The following is a 23,086-nucleotide window of genomic DNA, read 5'->3' as shown; positions in this document are numbered from 1 at the left end:
GTAAAGATATAATTACAATTTACCTAGTTAAAATTGAATTAAAACTCGAGGAATGCTTACTTCGAACATCAATAAAATATGAGTAATAAAACTCAGTCTAAATATATTGTTAAAATTATAAACAAAAGTTTAAAAAAAATCTTTAAAAGTTCTTAAAAAAAACTATTGCAATATCTTACTTTTATTTCTTTTTCTAAAACTGTTAGATCTAGCTGTAATTCTTCCATTTTTCTCTGCATTGATTGTACACTACTTAATTCTTCAGCTTCTTCTCTTGATGAAAGCACTAGAGTCTATAAAAAAAATATTTTCTGAAAATAATTTCAATAAAATAACACCACTTATGTAAAACTATGGCAGCAGTTGGAAGCAAATGTTTAAAGAATGAAGTCAATCCATAATGGACTGTATACAAAATTTAAAATTTAATTTATAGTTCATTACTATTTATAACTTTAGAAATTCTATGTTGTGACTAAAACATTTAGCAAATGCCAGGTAAACTACTTGAATCAAATATTTGAGTACTTTTAAAATGGGAAAACTGGATTTAATAGTGTTATTCAGAACGAAAATTAATTTCTATATATATATATATATATATATATATACTAGTATCACATTTCAATAAAATTTTGATCCCAAAATCCCATAATTTTTTAAACATTGTGGAAAAATGCACTCTAGAGCATATTTTTGCTTTACTTTTAACAAGATTCAAAAGTATGAATTAAGGGTGGTTATTACGTAACACCTTTCACAAGGTTAAGAAATTAATGTAAGCAATTAAGCAATGTTACAAAGTTTTAGTTACTTTTTCTCTTATTCTTTCAATAGTGTCATCAACGTCCCTGATAAATGAGTGAACCTGAGCAGCATCTACTAACTTTTGCCTGTACAATGACATATCTTCTTTTAAACTGATCCACCTATAAAGAAATGATAATTTCGTTTGGCAAAACGAAATCATTTTCATAGAAGAAAATAAATTAATTATCTTAAAATTTTAATTTTCATGTATGCATTCAGAAAAGATAGTGCATTATATAAAAACAATTGATTATGATTTTTGTCATCCATCAGAACATATTTTCATTATAAACTAAGATTTTTTGTACCTAAAATAACCGTCCAAGCGCCAGAGGGAAAGAGAAAAGAGGAAGACCTAAAACAAGATGGTTAAATAGAGTTGAAAAATGGGTAAAGGATTTGATGAAGGGAGCAAGATGGAGAAATATATAGCATCGAATGCGATGGTTTTGACTGTTAACCGGTGTCCTTGATGCTTTGTAAATAAAAATATTAGAAATTTTCTTTTTCAAATTCCGCTGAATTATTAGTCGGTACCTCAAAATGCATGATTTTATTTTAATGCTATTGAAAGAAAAACTAACTAATCTTTAGAAGAAGTGTTTAATTTTGCTATTTAATTTATTCTCACTCCATATAATTAAGTCATTCTTACATTCTACATATTGTCTTAACTTTTGAAAATGTTTTCTTAAAGTAAAATTTAATTAATAAATTCCTATATAGGCTCTTAGCTCATATGTCAAATTTATTATTTTAAAAAATTATCGCATTAAATTAATGTATTCCTTTATTTATGCTCTTTTGACTTGGCCCGGTTACATGTGTACACAAAATAAAATATAAGTCTTTGTTTTGAAAAAAATTACACGCGTAATGAAAAACACACAGCTAAAAAGAAAATGCAATAGCGGAAATGTTTTGAAAACTGTTAAAGTTTCATATTTCTGCTTGAATTATTACGATTTTATTTTTAAATTTAAACTTAATTGTAGATTAAATTTAAACAATACATAACAAAGCATTTTTTTATTAAATTATATTCACTAAATTAATTACTCAAATAATTTTGAGAAAAAACGTTATAGTATGGCTATAAAGAGTTTTTGATGAGAAAACAAATATTTGAATGATTATTCGATGTTACAAAGTTTTTATTGCTTTTATAAAATTACTTGATCGGCACTTAATTTAGGTGTGTGAAATTCAAATTTAAAATTAGTTTTGCTCCTAAAGCTTCGTATTTTTTTGAAAAGACATTTTCAATCTATTTTTTACCGAAATGTACAAGTTTGAAAACGTTATATAGGTTTATATAGTTAAGAAGTTTAAAAACGCTATTAGGGGGTCACGTAAATGCTGCGGCGAACTTTTCAGGGAGTTCGGGCAAATCATCAGGATTGAAATTGCATGTGATATCATGTTCGGAAATGTACGCGTACGTGGCTAAGGATCTATTATGACCTGTTCAAAAGCTCAAAAAGTAGCAGCACATAATAGGGAAAGCACACCTAGGGGCATATGACGACATTTATGCATGAGTTCCAATGCAATTTTATTCCTAATGATGTGCTTTAACTAACACAGAAGTTTGCGGCAACATTTACGCAGCTCCTGTTATATACAAAGCTTTTCATCTTGTACATTTCGACAAAAGATATTTAAGAAAACTGTAATTTGGAGAGGAAACCAATTGCAGATTTGCAATCAATCATATTAAAGCCATTTTAAAACAGCTGATCCGATTTTGGGTTTACGACTACAATTGTTCAACTCCGTAACCTTGTAGTTTTGGACTAATCTGGAAGACAAGGGAACTCCTGGATCAGGTCCCAAAGATGTATGATTTGTTATGGGAGAAAAGAGAACGTTGTGACTCTACAAATTTAACGTGCACCAGTCATCATTTATTACACGAGGAGTATTCGGCCGGCGGTAATCGAACCCATGACCCCTTAGATGGAAGCCTATTGGCCTACCAAGCAGGCTATCCTGGCCCCAATTAAAGCTACTTTTTTTTAACCGTCGTTGAACAGCCGAGCCAATTTAATGGGTTTACTACTACTAATGTTCATCTCCATAGCCTTGTAATTTTGAACCCAATCCGGAAGACAAGGGAACTCCTGGATCGAGTATTGGGGGAAATTCGCCTTTGTGGAGGACTTTTTGATGGAGCTAACCCGCATTTGCGCTACATGGAGAGGAAGGCCACAAGAACCTCCCACTGTTTGCCTGACGATAAGGGGACTCTAACCCATGATCCAAGCCAGATGCGGAATTCATATCGACTGGGATTCGAGCCCGGATCTCCTCATTGGAAGGCGAACGCTCTATCATCTGAACCATCACGGCTCATTCAAAGCTGTTGCCATATTAAAGTCTTAACATATTATTTACCTTTAATATCCTATTTAAGTTTGAGTATATTGTGCATTTTAAATCACACATTTAAGCCTTGGTATATTAAGCATTTTATTAGCAAATTTAAACTTAAGTGTTGAAATTATTTCAATAACATATATAAACCTTTATTTTAGCAAACAATAAACGCACCTGTCCCAAATCACTTCGTAGCGAGTATAAACTCCTTGCAAATCATCATTTCTTGAGAGTTTTGTAGCCAGATTTCTCATTTCTATGAGTGTTGCTTGATCTAATTTTGAATCCTAAGAAAAATCAAGTATTTATGAATATGTATATGTATTTGTTACTAAATTAAAGATATATTAAGGTTCGTTTCCTATAAAGATTTTTACACTACCGATTAAAAAAAATATTTAAAAAATTTTTCATAGAAAAAAGTAGGTTAGAGAATTGTTAAGAAATGTTTCTATCAGATTTTTTTATTAAATAGATAGCTCAAAGTAAACATTTTAAATTAAATAATTTTTCTTCAGATTTTTAAAAGAAAAGTATTTTTAGCAAAAGTACTAAAGAATACTTTTATTTCTGTGACCAGTCATAGAGAGAAGATAATTTTTTACTTTATTTCATAAAATTATTGCTCATATTTCACACGGAGAAAAATATTCTGCTAAATTACCGTTCTATAATAAAATTTCTGGTAAAAAAACAAACAAACATACTTCTACCAGTATGTACGGTATTTAAACCATTCATTTGATAATTTTTCCGTTCATATGGTATCGGTTTACCGGAAATTCTGTTGTTTAAAATTATAATTCCTAGTATCACACATTTAGTAAACATAACGAAACAGTAAATTTAACCAAATAAATGGTTTTTATGCTATGATAAAATTATCTAATTTTATCACATATTATGAAACTACATTTTAGCTTTAATTTTATTAAAATAATTACCAAAGCATTTCGGTAAAAATTATCGAGATTTTTGATGTTCCCATGGAGTTAGAAGCACGGTAAATTTTATCATATTCTATTAGTTTAAACCATACTTTCTTTCTCTGCGCACCAACAAATATTTCATTTTATAACCGGAATAAAAAGCTAACCCAAATGTGAGTTTACGACGACTAATATTCTATTCTGTAGCTTTGTAATTTTGAACCCAATCCAGAAGACAAGGGAACTTTTAGGTCAAGAATTAGGAGAAATATGCCTTTTTGGAGGGCTTTTTGATTGAACTAACCTACACTTGCGTTACATGGAGAGAAAAACCATGAAAACCTCTCATGGTTAGCCTGACGGCAAGTGTCCACCAACAAATATTTCATTTTATAACCATCATTGAACAGCCGACCAAATTTTGAATTTAAGACTACCGATGTTCAACTCCGCAGCCTTGAAATTTTAAGCCCAATTCAGAAAACAAGGGAACTCCTGGATCAAGTATCGGGAGAAATTTGCCTTTGTGAAGGAAGTTTCGATGGAACTAACCCGCATTTGCATTACAAAGAGAGGAAAACCACCAGAACCTCCTACGGTGAGCCTGACAAAGGAGACTTTGGCACATGATCCGTCTGCCAATGAGGATGTTTCCGTCAGCATTGTGGTCGGTGCGAGCCGGTAACTGAATTCGAATCGACCTGCCATCATTTTGATTTGGACCCGGCTCACCTCATTGGAAAGCTAGCACTCTATCCCCTGAGTCAGCACGACTCAACAACAAATATTAATAACATTCTACATCGGTCTTAAATTCCTGTAAAATTTACTCCCTCTAGTAATCAGTATACGTAAATTTTTTTTATTTAGAATGCTTATCAGCTTAAAGTGGTTGTTCCAAGTTAGAAGCATAATTTTAACTCGTATTTTCACTGCTCTACATTTTTGACGATTTAGCAATCATTGAGATTTGTTTCGCTCTATATGTGACTACCATTTCTCCATGGAATCACCTGATTTTTAATTGAATGAGGAATCTTAAATATTTGGCCAGAATAATTTCTTAGTTGTGTGTTATTTTAGTGCTCAGACTTTTCACTAATTTTATCTGGTTCTTTAAATAATTTGTACAGCATGAAAGGATAGTTCAGCGGTTAGGTTACTTGCTTGCTAGTCGGTTTTTATTCTCGACAATGAATGAGTACTCATTTACTCACACTCTTTTTATTGTACGTTGTATTATTTTCTAATTGAATGAGTAAATCTATAGGCAGCATTAAGCCTTGTGTTTGATGAAATAGAAATTGGTTAAAATCAAACTATAGATAAAAGTAATTTCTTAAAATGAAATGTTCACTCTTAGCATTTCTCAGGTAAAGATTTCGTCATCAATAAAGAAAATGTCCGATTACTCGAAAAGTATCAAAATTTTACCGTTTTCAATAATCAAGGTCATTAACGAAAGTTGCTGAAATTTTTTCCCTTCTGAAGATTTTTCACTTTTTCTTATTAAATAACGTTAGTTTTCTTAATAAGAATTCATAGTAGCATTCTATTGCATTTTATATAGTCATAACAACACTAATGCATCTCGCAATTATTTCATAATAACTCATCATCATCATTGGCACGACAGCCCTTTCTGATTCTGGGCCTTCCTCAGAAGCTATTCCCATTCTGCCCTTCTCTCAACAATTGATTTCCAGTTCTTTACTTTTAGGATGGCAAATTTCCCATCCACACAGTCTTTTCATCTCTTTTTGGATCTTCCTCTTGGCTTTTTATTGGAGGGGGTTCCATTAAAGACTCTTAATGCTGCTTATTCTGGGCTCATTCTCACTACATGCCCGGCCTATCTTATTCTACTTAGTTTAATAGATTTAATGATGTCATCACTATTAAAGATCTTATATATTTCAAAATTATATCTTTTTTTCTAGTTGTTGTTATCGAGGATAGCCTTCACCTCCTAGATAAGAGCAGGCCTAAGCACGGGTTACCATAAATATTCTTTAGTAGTCCAAACGTAATGACGTATTTCGTATTTTCAACCACTGCGCAGCTTAGTACCCTTAACGAAATGACATCTTTCTTATTTTTCATCTACTGCGCAGTTAACTTCGTTAGAACGGACTACTAAATTGATCCGTGCTGAGGCCTTCCTTCTTCTAGGAGGTGTTGGAATAGCGCCAAAGATGGTTCGTAGGACCTTCCTTTCGAAGGTTGCTAATAACTTTTCTTCCAGTTTTGTTAAAGTCCATGTCTCTGAAGCATAAATCAAAACTGACTTGATTAATACCTTATAAAGTAAAATCTTCGTCTTTCTTTTTATTTAGTGGGATTTCAATAATGATCTTAAACCATAGAAGCAGCGATTGGCTGCGATTATTCTTTTTCTGATTTCAGGATTAATGTCATTTTGATAGTTTACTTCTGATCCTAGATAAGTAAAATTTTTTACAGATTCAAATTTAAAAGAATCTACTTCAAACAATTTAGGGATGGTTTCCATTGTACCGCAATAAATATATTTTGTTTTCTCCACATTCACTCTTAAGTTCATTTTTCTAGCTGATTTTTCCAGTGCCAGAAAAGTTTCACTTAGTGCAGTCCTAGATCTTGCGATGATGTCTACATCATCGACGTATGCCAAAATCTGCACTTTCATGATAACTGAGAGAATCTGAATAAACACAGGTATTGCTAAGCCCATTTTTTTTATCTTCTTGGATATTAGCGTAGTGTTATTTTACTATCATTGGTTAATAATTGCAGTAATTTAAAAATAATATATAGTCCCTGTGGGAAATGTTGAATCTTACTTTACGTAATTCTGGGTTATTTCATATCCTGTATACCTCAATTTAATATCAGCTTTATTTTAGATAATTGCAAGGTTTGGAGCAATATAGTCATAAGCTACAATTTTTCAAAAATAACACTTTGCACCAATCTGTTTTTTAGCATAGTTAAGGTACAGATTGGTCCAAACTGTTTCTTTGAAAGGTATTTTAAAAGTTTTCAATCTTTTCACCAGATGGCAGCACAATGCATACAAACATCCATATTGACTACATGGAAATCGTGAGGTTTCCCCGAAAAAATGCTCTTCTGAACGATTTGAAAAAGTGTTTTATCATTATATTGCCCAAGACTTTCAATCCCATTACTTTGAGAGAAAATGATTATCTAATTAATATTTAATAAAGACTATATAAATTTGAAATACCGAATTAACGTCATCCAGTTTAGATTGAATAGCCATGCAATGTTCATAATCTTTCCCTACATCATTTGCTTGTATCATCAGCTCCTAGAAATATAAAAGTTTATAGTAGAACAATACATTTTAAACTAATAGCTGGTATTAATGTGAATTTGAGGGAAACATTTTTCAGACCTTCTCTTTGATCCAAGATTCAGCTTTTTCAAAAGATTCGTGAAGAGCTAGCATGTCTCTAGCTTGAGCCAAATCAGTTCCAACTTTTGCAGCATTCGTTTTAATTTCCTCCCAGTCTTCCAAAATGTATTGGAGTCTCGTTTTGGCTTCGTCAGTTGGACTAAATTCTCTACTTTGCTGGAATAAAAATCAAACATTTTTGGGTTATAAATAACTTTTTTTTACTATAAAACTCAATGCGATGCACTTTGTTTTTCTCCTTTCTTTAAAATGTTTAATCAAAAACATGCAAAATATGGTACTTCAATGAAATGTTTATGTATTGGTTGCCTAAAAAACTGCATCCATTTATTTCTGTATCAAAAATTCGTCGTAAAATAGATGAGCAATTAAGTTTCAAAGTAGCCGGATCAAGCTATTGGTCAAAAATGACATCACTAGGTGTGGGAAGGAAGATTGTAGATATCAGCTGGAACTTACTTTACTTTAGCTACAGATTTCGATTAAATTTCAAAGTAGCCGGATGACGCTATTGGTCGAAAATGACATCCCTACATGTGGAAAGGGCGATGGTAAGTATGCACTGGCGTTTACTTTACTTTAACTACAGATTTCGATTAAATTTCAAAATAGCCGGATCACTGTATTGGTTCAAAATAACATCACTATGTGTTTGATCAGTTGGCGTTTACTTTATTTTAGCTACAAGTTTCGTTTTCATGCTCTAGATTTATTTGATTCTTATAACTGTTTACACGATATCAGTATCACATTTTATTTTCCTGAAAGAAATTGTTACAAAATTTCGCGAATTATCAATAGTATTTGCATTTTGAACAATTTTAAAAATTAAATTTAATATTTATTAAGTCGTATGCATTATACATTATAACATTTGCAACAGAACCAAACAAATACTGTCTAAGTCGCAGTATTTATATTTATTACCTATCAGGTCTTAAAAAAAAACTTAATTTAAGTAAGTTGCACTGCTATTACTTTTCTTGCCATCAGTGCCTTTTTAAAAATCAGTAAATTGTATTATTATTTTCTCTTGTTCAGCCCTTTCTTTCATTTAAATAAAAGAATTTGAAATATTAGACTGAAAAGTAAGTTTGAAAATAATGTATTTATATATCTTGTGGATGTAACAAAACGTCTTAATGGTAATTATAAATTATTAAATAGAAATAATGAAAAATAAGAAATATAACTTGTTAAAAGGCAAAACTTGTTAAAGGCAGCAATTTTCCAAAATCGCATTAGCGCCAGCCTCTACATGCCATCTTCCTTCCACAAGTAGTGATGTCATTTTCAACCAATAACGTGGCCCGGTCACTTTGAAGTTAAATCACTCGTTGATGCGTCGAAATATCTTTTTAGCGCTTTTCCAAAATTGAACATTTAAGAGAGAAGTTTTGTTGATTGTGTACAAATGACGTAGGCGAATTGTTTGGAGAAGCTCATCAGAATTATAATTACGGCAATCAGGAATAGAGCCTGGAGAACGTTTCAATGCAACTGGAATAACATTGGATCCAAAGACTTAACAATCATACCAATAAAATATTCTGAGTGTGAGGGGCAGTGATTGCTTTGAAAGAAGATTGACTTTTATCAATCGAACTTGAGGGAATGTTGAATTAGTGTTTCTTTTGGGTACATAAGCATACACAACAGAAAGACATTCTGTTATGCATGCTAAATTACGCAATAAGATACTATTCCTTGCTTGAATAAAATATTATATTCATACGAAAGAGTGTTATTTTGGGTATTTCCCTAAAAAAACTAAGAAAGAAATCACTAGTTATTTTTAAATTAATGGCTAGTTGTGTAGTTTAGAGAGTAGAAGAAAAAACCACCCTGAATAAATTTTGATCAAAAGATCGGATCTTTACGTTCTAGGGCTCAATATAATTTTTTTAACTTCTAATTTTTAATAAATACGATTTAAAAAAAACTACTATTTAACGATTCTTTTGGGATAAAGGCAATTTAAAAAAAATATATATATTTTTTAGAAAATTTCATTTCTTATCAACTATTTGGCCAATTTCACTCATTTTTTTTTATTTTGCCAAATAAAATTACATTCTTTAAAACGATGTAAAAAATTGCTTACCTTATAGTTTTTTTCGACTATTAATAAAAATTAATAAATATTTACAAAAAGTTATTTTGTGCATTAAATTATCATGATATAAACGAATTTTGATGCCTTTTGTCATCCCTCTAAATTTTTTGGTCAATTTTTGGAAGCACACGCAAAACAAATAGAATGATAAATATCACAATAAATATAACTTACTTGAACAATCTGATTAATAAAAGATTCGTGAGCGTCAAGTTCAGATTGAACTGCAAGTTGTTTTTGTAAACATCTAATTTTTTCTTCATCACTTAGTTTATTGTAATCCTTTGAAACTAATCTCAATTTATTTTTCTTTTCTTGAATCCATGCTTCAGCCTAAAAAAATAAAAATGATTTCATAAATGATTTATTTTTTTCTGATAGGAAATATTTAAATATGCTCTAAACATAAACGAAACATATTATTCCCTGACTTTGTCTATTTGTCAAAAGTTTGTCAATTTTATCATCTGTATTATTTTTAAACTTTAATTCTAGAAAAGACCCAATGAGTTCTATTTTTTAAGATAAAATATTCAATAACGATATAAACATGGATGTGATGTTTTAGTTATGTTTAAATTACATAAACCAACATCAAGGTTAACAGATTAAATAAATAATACCCAGGAACTGAAGCGGTAAGATATTACTTAGTTAAAAACATCATTCGCTTCAAAAATATATCAATAGGACGAAATAGTCGACTCGCTTCGAGTGCTCAAAAACAGGCACCCTTTCTCAAGACTTGCCAGACGCGAATGAGAAGAAACTAAAGTGATTTAAAACATAAAACGTTGATGAAAAATAGAAAAACAAAGGCTAGAAACAAAAAATTTATATGATGTTAACAGTTTTGTTTCTCACCTTCATATTTTCAGTTTTTCATTGCCAACTTAGTTTATATTTTAAATCATTTTTGTTTCTTTTCATTCACATCTGGTAAGTCTTGAAAATGGGTGCCTGTTTTTGAACGCTTGAAACAGGTCGACAGTTTTTTCCCTATTTCTATAGTTTTGAAGTGAATGCAGTTTCTAATCAAGTAATAAAGGTTTGTTGATGTAAAATAGTAAACAGTAGTTTGTAAGCTGCTCATTCTACAATGTGAATTTACGGTGAGGAAACGATCCGAAATTATAATTTTAAATTAGTTTTTTTTAAATTACTACGAATAAAATTATTTTTATCGATTAGCATTATGTACCTCAATCGATGTATACAATCATACTTATAAATGTTTTACAGAAATATGTATAATTAATTTTATACGTCACATGCGAAAAAAAATTGTGGAATTACACGACAAAATTATTTGGATATCATATTCTTCAAACTTTTATGCAAAGTAAACATTCAGTACCAATTTTGAATGTATAATATTACAAATTGTCAACTAATTTCACAAATTAATAACATTCAATACCAAACATTTGACAGTTATAAAAACATTCAGTACCAATTTGAATACATAATTAATATAAAAAACTGCCTATGAACTTGCCAAGTTAATAAAATTAAGAATGTAAATTTTGTAGATTTATAACTATAACGTTTCATTTAAAAAAAATGGGAAGATAATTATAAAATAAGATTTCTTCTAAGAAGGCTTCATAATAAAAATATTCGTATAATTTTGAAATTTTTTTATATGATATTAATACAGTCCTTTAATTCTTTTTAAATAAATGTACCACGTGTTCTGAACAGGATGAAATATATACCGTCTACAGGCTTGTTTTAAAAAAAAAATTATATGAAATTAAAAGTTACTTTAAGAAAACTAAAAAAAAAAAATTACAAATTCTTGAAGAATAACAAAAAAACTATATCAATGTTGCTTCAAGAAGAAATGTTTATTTAATTTAAATGCTTACCTCTATTGTGTCTCGTTTGAACTTAGCATGCTGTAAGGCTTCCGAAAGACTTCTACATCTTTCGGAACTGAAGTCTATTAAGCGTCTTCGCCTATAAAAAACAATGAAAATTACCATTGTAGCACTCATAAGTACATATTAATTTCTATTTCACTCTTTAAAACGATATGATTATGCTTTAGGAAGATAATTATAGAATATAAAGTCATACTACAATGAAATCTCTTGGTAGCATGGTTAGTAGTATTGTAGTATAACAGGTAACATTACAGGTGTTTATTATAACAATTTACCTTTCAGATAGATCTTCAATTTTTTTATCAATTTTTTCTGCCTCTTCAACATGTTGCTTTATAAGAATTTCACCCTGTTCTTTCCAATGTGCAAACTATGGAAAAATCACAAACATGGTAAGTTTACTGTAAATCAATCCAATATATATGTCAAATTGTATGTCATTTAAAATAATTTAAGACTAGACGATAAATTCATCAAAAGTTGCTCTAAAATGAAACTTTAAAGTCCGTAAAAGTGGTACTAAAATAGTACCAAAAAGTTAACAAATGTGGCTCTAAAATTCGATAAGAAAAGTAATCAAAAGTGGCCTTAAAATCAGACGAAAAATTCAGCAAAAGTAGTTTAAAAATTAGACGAAGAGTCAGCAAAAGTAGCTTTAAAAAGAATATTTTAAAAACTAAATGGAAACATAGAAATTAAACAGTTTTTACAAATCAACAAAAAATAATGATGCAGTTTGAATAATCTTCATCTACAATAGATAATTCTCAAAAGAGTCAAGGAATTAGAAATGAAGGAAAAATTAATTTCTTTCAAACTGTTTCTTTAGTTTAGATCGGAAAATAAGGGGAATAGTTTCGTAGTAATGCTAAAAATTAGTTTATTACATACTTAGCTCATAATTTGTAGGTTTTCTTAATAAAATTCAAAAAGAATTTTGGTTTTCAGAAATGGATTATTTAATAATACAATTAAATAATATTGTAATGATCTTTTGAATAAGAATTTCTTATCATAAAAAGCAGTGGTTTTTCCTTCCAGATTTAAGTTTAACAAATATTTTTTTGTTTGTTATGGATTATTAAATTTTATATTCTATGTAATTGTTAATTTTTTAGTACGGGCGAAACTTTCTCCTTTGTACTATTTTACATGTTTCGTTGTGCACTTTTTCTTAAATTAATGTTTTGGAAAGTACTTAGCCATGCATGATTGTTTTTATTTTTGAAAATGAATATATAACGTAATGAGCTGTACTGGCTAATGATATTGGTTAATTTTGATATGAAAATTAAAAAGCCTCAGTTTTATTTTGCAATTGATCTGTACTTTTACGAGAGAAAAAATAATTTAATGAATGAATTCAACAACGAAGAAAAAATATTTTATTACATTCTTTCAGAATTTAGATTTATTTTGATTTAAAACAGTAAACAACAGAAAACGAAAAATTTAGAAATTTTTAAGAATGAGGAAGAAAAACTCCAAAGTATAAAATGAGATAAATAGAGGTTAAATACAAGCATAAAATGGTTGTAAAAACTGAAGACTTAGTTCGAAAAAAAAACGACTAGTGGTCTGGTTTTGGAAAAAATTTACATTTTTATTTGCAGTTGAAATTTGAAATTGGATCAATTAATACTCTACCTTTTCTTCTTGAGTTTCCATAAGCTTCTGAAATTCTAAATGTTTCTTCAAATCATCCGATATATCTTCGACTATTTCTTTTCTTTCACTCCCACATAATTGAACCTAATAAAAAATTGATAGAAGCAATTAATTTTCCATAATTTGTTTGATGGTCATAATATTAATCTCATTCAAAATATTTGTAAAAACATTTTGCTTATTTTTAACATTTTTGCTAAAATGATCAAAATCTATAACGTAACATTCGTAATTGACTATATATCAATTTCTAATCAGTGTTTAGGGGTTAGTTTATTATAACGGGAAAATTTAATTATTTGAATAGATTAATATATTTGTTTAAATCTGCTTTATTTTTCAGTTTACACAAATATGAAATTCTAGTATTTTTTAAAAAAATTACTTCTACATAAAGATTCAGATATTGATTTTAAGCGTCTTAGAATTATTTGTATTTTAATTTTATTCTAAACATAATTTTATTTTATTTAGCTTTTAGCAAATATTTATTTTCAATATAATATTTTTATAATGGCTTTCAATTATTAAAAACATAAAGTATATATTTTAGTTTTCGCATAGTTTTTTTATCACATGAAGTAATTTATAGATACAAAAGAGTCATAATAGCATTAATAAATGTTTAACTAAGAGAAAAAAGAACTTTTTCTTAAAAAATAAAATTTTAAGAAAACGGTATTTTTCAGCTTTCCTTAACTACTCAAAAGTTCTATATTTACCTCCTTTTGGGCTATAGCCGCTTGAATTTGTTTTGCATCGTTGAAGAAAAGGACTACACCCTTCTTTTGCTGAATGAGTGTAGATCGCCTGTTATAAGCATCTCGAACTTTAATGCAAATATCGGATAAAGATTTTAACTTCTCATCAACCTAAGAGTGAAAATGCAGAAATTTATAACATTTCTTCAGAATTTTTTTTTTACTTTTCATAGAATTTTTCATGGATATACTGCAAAAAGTGACCACATTAATAAGTGACAAATGTGAGGTTAAGTATATAATTTGTAAAAACGTTTTTTACTTTCTTTAGGGAAAAACCTCAAGACAATATATAAATGTAATCTAAAAAAATTTAGCAAACATTCTTGTATTACTTCTTTGTCGAAATTTTCTTTCTTAATTCATTATTTAAAAAGAAACACTTTCACACATTCACAGCCTATTCTAAAAATAGATTAAAGAATGTAGAGCTAACAATTTTAAGGTTTTCCTTTAGACAAACGTGAGAACCTTGAAAATTCCTATACCAATCTTTGACCAAATTACAATTGATAGTTACTTTAAGAAAACTAAAANTATATATATATATATATACTGTTTAAATTAAATATATTATCTCATTTTTGGCAATCATTTTTTGCATGCCTAGGAAAATATAAATTAAGACATACTTTCATGCATTTATACTTTTTATGATTTGTTTCTCGTTTCGTAAAATTCAAACAGGAACATAGTTCAACCAAATACATCTTTATACCCAATGTTTTATCAAAGTGTTTATAAGAGTTAAGAGATTTTATTACTAATTCTGTTTCAAAATATCAATTGCATGTGGAAACCTGAGGATATATATGTGGAAATCTGTGGATTTCTGAAAGCGGTAACATTTTTCAATGCATGTCCCATCCTGCTTGATGAGCTTTTCTGTGATAAAAATCCTACATTGAAAATTTTTTCAAACGTCTACGGACTTCTTGTATCGTTAAAAAATTTGAATTAGTTCGCTAAAAAGCAGAAATATCATTTTGAAAAGATATCAGTAGCTTTCGGAATAAAAAAAATTTTCAGATTTGAAATTCCTACACTCGCATTAGGTAAGATCAAGTACTTGTAGAAACGCAACAAAAAAATTGTTCCTCAGTGAGACTAGCGTACGGTTCCCTCTGATCAAGTTATACTTTTTCCACAATACTAATTGATTTTCCCCAATAAAAATGACATGACTTTTCTAAGCTCATACTTGTTGACAAAAAAAGTTACTTACTTGAGATTGGAACATATCGGATGTCTTCAACAAATCACCCTCTTGATTTAATTCGTCATACCGTGCTAAGCGGGATTCTATTTCATCGCCTAAAAGTATGTGTTCCTTCTCCAGCTGTTGAAGATCTCTGGACAAAATTCCTGAATCTAAATCGAGACATACTGATTTCGCCCAGGTTTCTTCTTCTCTTACCTAAGAAATTAAAATAATTAAGACATTTCCGATGCTTTAAAATCTCAAGAAAAATTTAAAAAAGCACTTTTAAAAAGCACACACATAGTTAGATTACTGTTGGATACTTACAAGTATTCTCTATCTACTTTAACTTAATGAAACTGGTTTTGATTATGAACAGAGAAAGCGATCAAATAAATTAAGTTAAAAAAGCACTTTTAAAAGACACACACATTAGATAGATTATTGTTGGATACGTACAAGTATTCTTTATCTACTTTCGCTTAAAGAAACTGGTTTGGATCATGAACAGAGAAGGCGATCAAATATATAGGACGGGTAGCAAGGGGCGGTGCAGAGTATCGGTCCAGCTGTGTTTCAAATATTTACTTGAGGTGGCAGCAAGTATTAACATTTTTGAGTCAGTAAATATTTTTCATTCTGAGTTTAGTCACTGATAAAGGCTCTTCTTTATCGAACCGAAATTATAGTAAGCGCACCGGACAAAAAATTAGTCACCCTTGGAGAAATCATGAAAAACATCATTTAATAGAAAATAACACCGCCTTTGGATTCGATAACAGCCTGGAATCGGTTAGGAAGTGAGTGCACAAGGTTTTGGAGGTACGTCGAATCCAGTTCAAGCCACTCGCTAAGGATTTGATCGCGCAAATCCACCAAATTGCGAGGATGCTGATTTCGGCGTTTTACACGTTATTCCAACATGTCCCACAAATTTTCAATGGAGTTGAAGTCAGTTGATTTTACAGGTCAGTCGAGATTTATTGAGTGTCTGAGGGCTCATAAAACTAGTCATATGCTCTTCCAGTCCGATGAACTTTGTTGTTGTCATATTGAAAAATAGAGGTATCGACAACACACTCTTCATGAAGATGTTAACTGAAAGGCTATATATGATCATCCAGAATGTTAAAATAAACAAGTTGGTTCATGTTAGTGGCCACCTCAATGAGGGGGCCCAATCCATAATAAGAAAAATGCACTCAAAATAAGACTGACCCATCTTCGGCTTGAATCTGACCTAGCACACAATCCGGATGAAATGCTTCATCTGCTCTCCGTTGCACTGGAGGACGTGTGTCTTTTGAATAAAGGCAAAAACGTGATTCATCAGACCATATTACATTCCACCAGTCAGAAACTGTCCTCGTTCGGTGACTTCTAGCCCACTGAAGTCGCGCAGCTTTAGTGAGCAATGGCCTCTTACGCGATGTTCGATTCCAAATGTTCATTGCATGCAGTTTTAGTTGCAATGCTCTCTCCCTAACAGGTTAGGATGGACCTTCATTTACAAACTGAAGGAATTCCTGGCAGGTTTTGAAGTGATTTTGATTGACAAGTCGGGAAGCACGTCTCCGTCCCCTTTCAAGCAGGATCTTTTTCCGGCCACAATTCTGACGTCGTCCTTCGTGACCACGTGTATTACACCACTGCTTGTAGACGCGTTGAACAGTCAGCATCGAAACACCAACAAATCCAGCAACTTCATTCACCGTATGACCATTGGCATGGCCAAACACAATTGCTCGTTTTTGCCATTCGATCACATCCTTACACTTATCCATATTTACACACAATTTCCGCTTCAAACAAAAATATCTCACTGATAGCTACTTGCCTTTGATCACGTTGAAGCAGTGTGCACGCAATTGAGCACGTCACTTGAGCACTGCATCATCTAACGAAATCAAACCATACATCGGTGCTTGCGAACTAGGGTGACTAATTTTTTGTCCGGTGAGCTTATGTTGGTTTATTTGTTATTGTGTGTGCGTTTTTCTCGTTGCGTAGTATTCAAAATTTTCTTTCGATATAAAATATACAAAGTGAAGTAAATTGTAAACAATTCCGGATCAATTTATCGTAAAAAGTAGTGGCATCCTGAGTGCAGTATCCGTAAAATTCATTTTTACGGTAAAATTTTATACCGTTATTTAACAGAAATATTGATTTAATTTCAGTTCCGTGATTTTATAATATTATTGCTCTAAAATTACGGTAAATCAAATTTTTTGCTCTGTAAAACTTTACGGTTAAAAAGTGCTTGTTATCTGAAATTTTTTTTACTGTGAAATTATTTTTTAAAACAATTTATTGACAACACATTTAGTTGTCACAAGTGTTAACATTATGTTTTGGAACGAAATATTTGGTAAATTTGACATAAATGATTTTATGAAATGAATTTAATTAAATAATTACAGTAGAGTTTCGATAATTCGAGGTGGACGGGGCAGAGCCAACCTTGAACTTTCGAAAAATCGAATTATCGAAAACTTAAAATTAAATAAATGGAAACAAAGAAATGTTTAAATTTCAGTATTTAATTGAAAAATATATTATAACATAATTTTTTTAATGTTTGTAATGTATCATTGTCTCCGATTACCCCCAGATCAAACCGTTTCATTGCAAAGAAAAAAGCTCAGGGTTCTCATAGATCTAACGTTCAAGTAAGTTAATGTTAAATTCTTTTACAGGGGTCTGTCTTGGTTTTTTTGAGAGGTAACTTTTTTGTGAAAATTTTGACATAATTTGTGAAAAATTAAAAATTATATTAAAAAATCAACACAAAAATATGGTAAAGATATTGTTTCTTAAGGGATACAAAAATAAAATTTTAAGAAAAAGTACTTTGTGAAACTACCGTCTTTCCTAAAGTTGAATTTGTGAAGGTACCGCTAAACGGTAGTAAATTCGGCCTGGACAGACCCCTGCTATCTTTATTTTTTGGTGTAACTGTATTTTATTTTGAAGGCATGCTTAAATGCAATTAAATAAAATTAATAACTCAAAATAATCTAAAATGTAAACAATCAGCGCCCCCCCAGAGGGCCTCGGTAAAATTATCAAACGTTGGCAGGTCCGCGGTGATAAAAACGTTGCGGAACACTGCATTAGATCACCGGGATACAATTACTGCATTGCACCAAGTTACACTATTCATTATATTACCGCACCAGGTTAATTTTACTTTAAAATAATTGTCTAATGTTTTTTGCTTAAACACACTGTTCACATGATGACTGGGGTACATTTACTGCATTACACCAAGTTGCAATATTCATTATATTAATGCAACGGGTTAATTGTACTTGAAAATAGTTGTCTAATGTTTTTTGCTTAAACACACTGCTAACATGATGACCGGGGTACATTTACTGCATTACACCAAGTAACAATATTCAGTATATTACTGACCCAGGTTAATTATTCCTTAAAATTGTTAACTGTACTTAATTGCCTAATATTTTACATGTAAACACACTGTTAACAGGATGACTGGTGTACATTTAATGTATTGCACCAAGTAACAATATCCAGTATATTACTGGACCAGGTTAATTGTACTTTAAAATAATTGTCTAATATTTTTTTCTCAAACACACTATTAACATTCTTCAGTATTTAATACGCAAATATGTTTTTCAACATTCAGTACTAGTAATCGTCGTAAAACCAAGCGTAGTAATCATTCTACGTGTTGCGTGTGCGTTGGTCATTGCTTGGGAGCAAGACTGATTTTTTTCCCCACTAGCTCGGGTTTATGGGAGACTCGAACAATCGAGACTAAAATTGAGTCGCTCAGAAGCCAATGCGGTTAAGTCCAAAACACAAAAATTGAGAAAATTAATGTTTTTTGATACATTAGTTTTTGAAATTCTTGGTTTATTAATTTAATTAGAAAAGTGCATAAAATCTTTTTTCGAGGTGCAAACTCTGCAAAAAAACAAGATATGCACAGGATGTGTAAATAAAAACGTAAGTATTTATTGAAATAATGACAGTATCTTAAAAATTTTAGGACTTATACCTTTTGGCAGCTGAAAAAGATAAGAAATATATGTAAAAATAATAAAATAACATTTATTGTCACAAGTTTTATGTTTATTCATCATAACAAACATCATCTTCTTCCGAGTTATTTAAATGTAAATCTTGATCTCCACGTGTTGTCCTTAATGTCCTGTAAAAGTCGTGCTTAATTGGAGGTATATACTAACTAAAACTAAAAATACCACATTTTAAAAAAATACTACGAAAGATACCATACCCCTTTTTTTTGGTGAAAAAAGTCTACCGTAGTATTAAAAATACTACGTCTGGCAACCCTGAGTTACTATGAATTTCTTGTTTTTCAGTGTTACCAACAAATATCGAAAGAAGAAGAAGAATTTAATTTTTATTTCAAAGTTTATGTAAAAAAATATTGTTAAAAGGTGGACTTATTCACAATGGCTTCTGAAATTATTATACAATATATTCAGAAGATATTAAAAAAAGGGCTGTATAACCTAGAAAAAAGTAACCAACGAGCAAATCCTTTAATAACTAAGAAGATTATTATTTATTTCATCAAAATTTCCAAAAATCAGAAAATATCAAAAAATGAACTTAACCGCATTGGCTTCTGAGCGGCCCAATTATCGAGACTCTACTGTAGTATTTAGCATAAAAAACATACTTGGAATGAAATACTTACGTCAATAAATATTCATAAAGTAAATTATCGCACTTACTGTTGCTAAAAATTTGTGAACTTGCTGAGCTACTAGCAGTTGATCTTTCCTCGCTGATACTCTCTGTTGCAAAAGGTTCCAATTTTCAACAACAAGTGCGAGCTGCATCTGAATGTGTTCCTCATTTCCTCCGGGATACACTTCTTGCAATCTTTGACTATCTTTTAAAAGTATGTGAACCTAATATAAATGAATAAACTTAGTTATACAGCTAATACAATAAGTAATCAGAAACCAATCTAATAATCATTAATTAAATTTTTTTCAGGATTATTGCATTGCTCTACTCGATTAATTCACAAATCCGCAACATATTAAAGCAATTTTACATCAAAAAACGTGATTTACCTACTACTCTATGCGAAAAACATTAACCTTCGGTTTAAATATTTCAGAAAAGTGAGATACCAAGGTACCACGAATTGAGTTATTGCCATACCAACAGAAAAAAATCCAAATACTTTTAAGAGGAATATTAAAATTAAAATCCAAATACTTTTAAGAGGAATATTAAAATTAAAATCCAAATACTTTTAAAAATCTAAATACTTTTAAGAGCTAATATACTATAATATACTAAATACTATATCAAAAAACGTGATTTACCAACTACTTTATGAGGAAAACACTAATTATCGGTTTAAATATCTCAGAAAAGTGAGATAATAAGGTACCAAGAATTGAGTTATCACCATACCAACAGCAAAAAATCCAAATACTTTTAAGAGGAATCTTAAAATTAAAATCCAAATACTTTCAGAAATCTAAATACTTTTAAGAGGAACGCTACATCTAAAAACGTGATTTGCCTACTACTTTATGAGGAAAACACTAATCATCAGTTTAAATATCTCAGAAAAGTGAGATACCAAGGTACCAAGAATTGAGTTATCACCATACCAACAGAAAAAAATCCAAACTGGTAAAATAATTCTGCTTCTCAGGGGGTGTTACTTTAGGGGGGGGGGCAGAATTGGCAGAATGATTTCTGGAGTGACAGTGATATATGATAGAGGGCCAACTACAACTGTGCATCAACACATTGACAAGTCAAACACATGTAACCTTACGGCAACCTTGCTTCAGAATTTTCCTTTTATTGTCACGAAAATGTTTGTATTAAAAACCTTTTTTCAATAAAGTAAAAATATTGCAGTTTCAAACCTTTCATTCTAAAAGGATTAAAAATTATTTTTTAAAGCTTTCTTAAAAAGTATTGTCACTTAGGGAAAATGGTCACTTTGGTCCATAATGACGTTTTTGCTGACGTCACACTAGTGATAGGATCAAATTGCATTGTCCATTAAAATTTCATGACAAGGTGGATTTTAGTCGAGTATGAAAGAGTTTGCGAAAAGAAACCTTTTAATTACCTAGATTTAAGATTATTTTCACCTCGAGACTAGCTTTATTCAAGGATTTTTACACGGTTAAAAACTCTAAGTCAACCTCGATTTAAAGTTTTTATATCGAAGGTTGCTTTCCAAGGCTTTGGATTAGGATAATGTGCGTAGAATAGAGCAGATTGTCACAGACCTCGTTTTGAGGTTAGAAGGTTTAAACGGAAACCGCATAAAAAATATTTTTAGATTTACACTCTAGGTGTCAAGTTGGATTAGGATAATTAGATTACATCAAGGTGGATTTTAGCTGAGTATGAAAGAGTTTGCGAAACGAAACCTTTTAATTACCTAGATTTAAGATTATTTTCACCTCGAGACTAGCTTTATTCAAGGATTTTTACACGGTTAAAAACTCTAAGTCAACCTTGATTTAAGGTTTTTATATGGAAGGTTGTTTTCCAAGGCTTTGGATTAGGATAATGGGCGTGGAACAGAGCAGATTGTCACAGACCTCGTTTTGAGGTTAGAAGGTTTAAACGGAAACCGCATAAAAAATATTTTTAGATTTACACTCTAGGTGTCAAGTTGGATTAGGATAATTAGGTTACGTCAAGGTGGATTTTAGCTGAGTATGAAAGAGTTTGCGAAAAGAAACCTTTTAATTACCTAGATTTAAGATTATTTTCACCTCGAGACTAGCTTTATTCAAGGATTTTTAAACGGTTAAAAACTCTAAGTCAACCTCGATTTAAGGTTTTTATATCGAAGGTTGTTTTCCAAGGCTTTGGATCAGGATAATGTGCGTAGAATAGAGCAGATTGTCACAGACCTCGTTTTAAGGTTAGAAGGTTTAAGCGGAAACCGTATAAAAAATCTTTTTAGGTTTACACTGAAAGGTTTTTGCTGAGGGAAAATAAACCTTATTTCGCTATCTGGGAAATGATCCAAGGATAACTGAACAATGTAAGCATTAGTTTCGAATTTTGATTGTGGTTCGAGGTTTGCGATCTAACTTCTTTTTTTTCGTTTTATTGCGAAATATCCAGAATAAACTTTCTAAATATTAATCTAGATTAACTAAAAATTACAATAATTAGTATATGCTTACAAGATAATCGGGATCAACTTACTTCAAACTTCGTAAATTTTTAAGATATTCTAATCGAACTTATTTGATTAGTCGCCAAATACAATTTATTACAAAATTATGAAGAAAAAAAAAGTTGCCTTTTTTCCGCGCATACGCAATATAAAAGAACTACTTTAATTTCATAAATATTGCTCAGCTTATTTTTCAAATTTTAAAGAAAAAATTTTTAAATTAATTTTTAATTGCGCTAAAAATTTTGCTAAATTTTATTGAATGTTTTTAAAGTTATAGCAAAAAACGTAAGACAAAAAAATAAGATTTTTATGAAAATGTCCATATCTCCATAAATATTTAAGCTACGCTTACGAAATTTCATGCAATTATTGCATATAATAACCAAAATGATTTTTAAAAGTTACAAATTTATTGCAACATATTTTGGCATAGGGTGTTCAAAACAACTATTTTCCGTTTTCAATTTATTGTCGGTCTTTCAAACCTTTAAAACCTCAGGTTTCTTTCACAATTATTTAAAAATAAAGGAAATCGCTTAGTTAAGTTACAGTATACCAATATACTAGAACCAACACCTGCTAGAAAAGAGAAGACCACCGTACGGGTTACCAGAAATGAGAAATCTGATTCTTAAGTAGTCCGAACGTTGTGACATCTTTCTTATTTTCCCCAATTGCGCAATTTCTGCTCATTATGTCGGACTACTAAATTGATCCATGAGAAAG

At 30.4% G+C, this 23,086-nt stretch overlaps 1 protein-coding gene across 1 annotated transcript in view; it reads right to left on the bottom strand.

Moving 5' to 3' along the window:
* The window catches only part of LOC107454829 (spectrin beta chain), a 179,768-nt gene that overhangs the window by 60,306 nt on the left and 96,376 nt on the right, over positions 1-23,086 (bottom strand). The window contains exons 41-52 of the mRNA XM_043050346.2: positions 19,914-20,093; positions 15,199-15,390; positions 13,935-14,084; positions 13,192-13,296; positions 11,820-11,914; positions 11,527-11,617; positions 9,830-9,988; positions 7,519-7,695; positions 7,348-7,431; positions 3,364-3,476; positions 815-929; positions 180-293 (exon numbers count right to left, since the gene is read on the bottom strand). Of these exons, the coding sequence (XP_042906280.1) occupies positions 180-293; positions 815-929; positions 3,364-3,476; positions 7,348-7,431; positions 7,519-7,695; positions 9,830-9,988; positions 11,527-11,617; positions 11,820-11,914; positions 13,192-13,296; positions 13,935-14,084; positions 15,199-15,390; positions 19,914-20,093 (1,575 nt within the window). The remainder of the gene's footprint in view (positions 1-179; positions 294-814; positions 930-3,363; positions 3,477-7,347; positions 7,432-7,518; positions 7,696-9,829; positions 9,989-11,526; positions 11,618-11,819; positions 11,915-13,191; positions 13,297-13,934; positions 14,085-15,198; positions 15,391-19,913; positions 20,094-23,086) is intronic.

Source organism: Parasteatoda tepidariorum, chromosome X2 (assembly GCF_043381705.1).
Source record: "Parasteatoda tepidariorum isolate YZ-2023 chromosome X2, CAS_Ptep_4.0, whole genome shotgun sequence".
Classification (NCBI taxonomy): domain Eukaryota; kingdom Metazoa; phylum Arthropoda; class Arachnida; order Araneae; family Theridiidae; genus Parasteatoda; species Parasteatoda tepidariorum.
The sequence above is the reverse complement of the archived record's forward strand: the minus strand, read 5'-3'. Positions and strand labels throughout refer to the sequence as shown.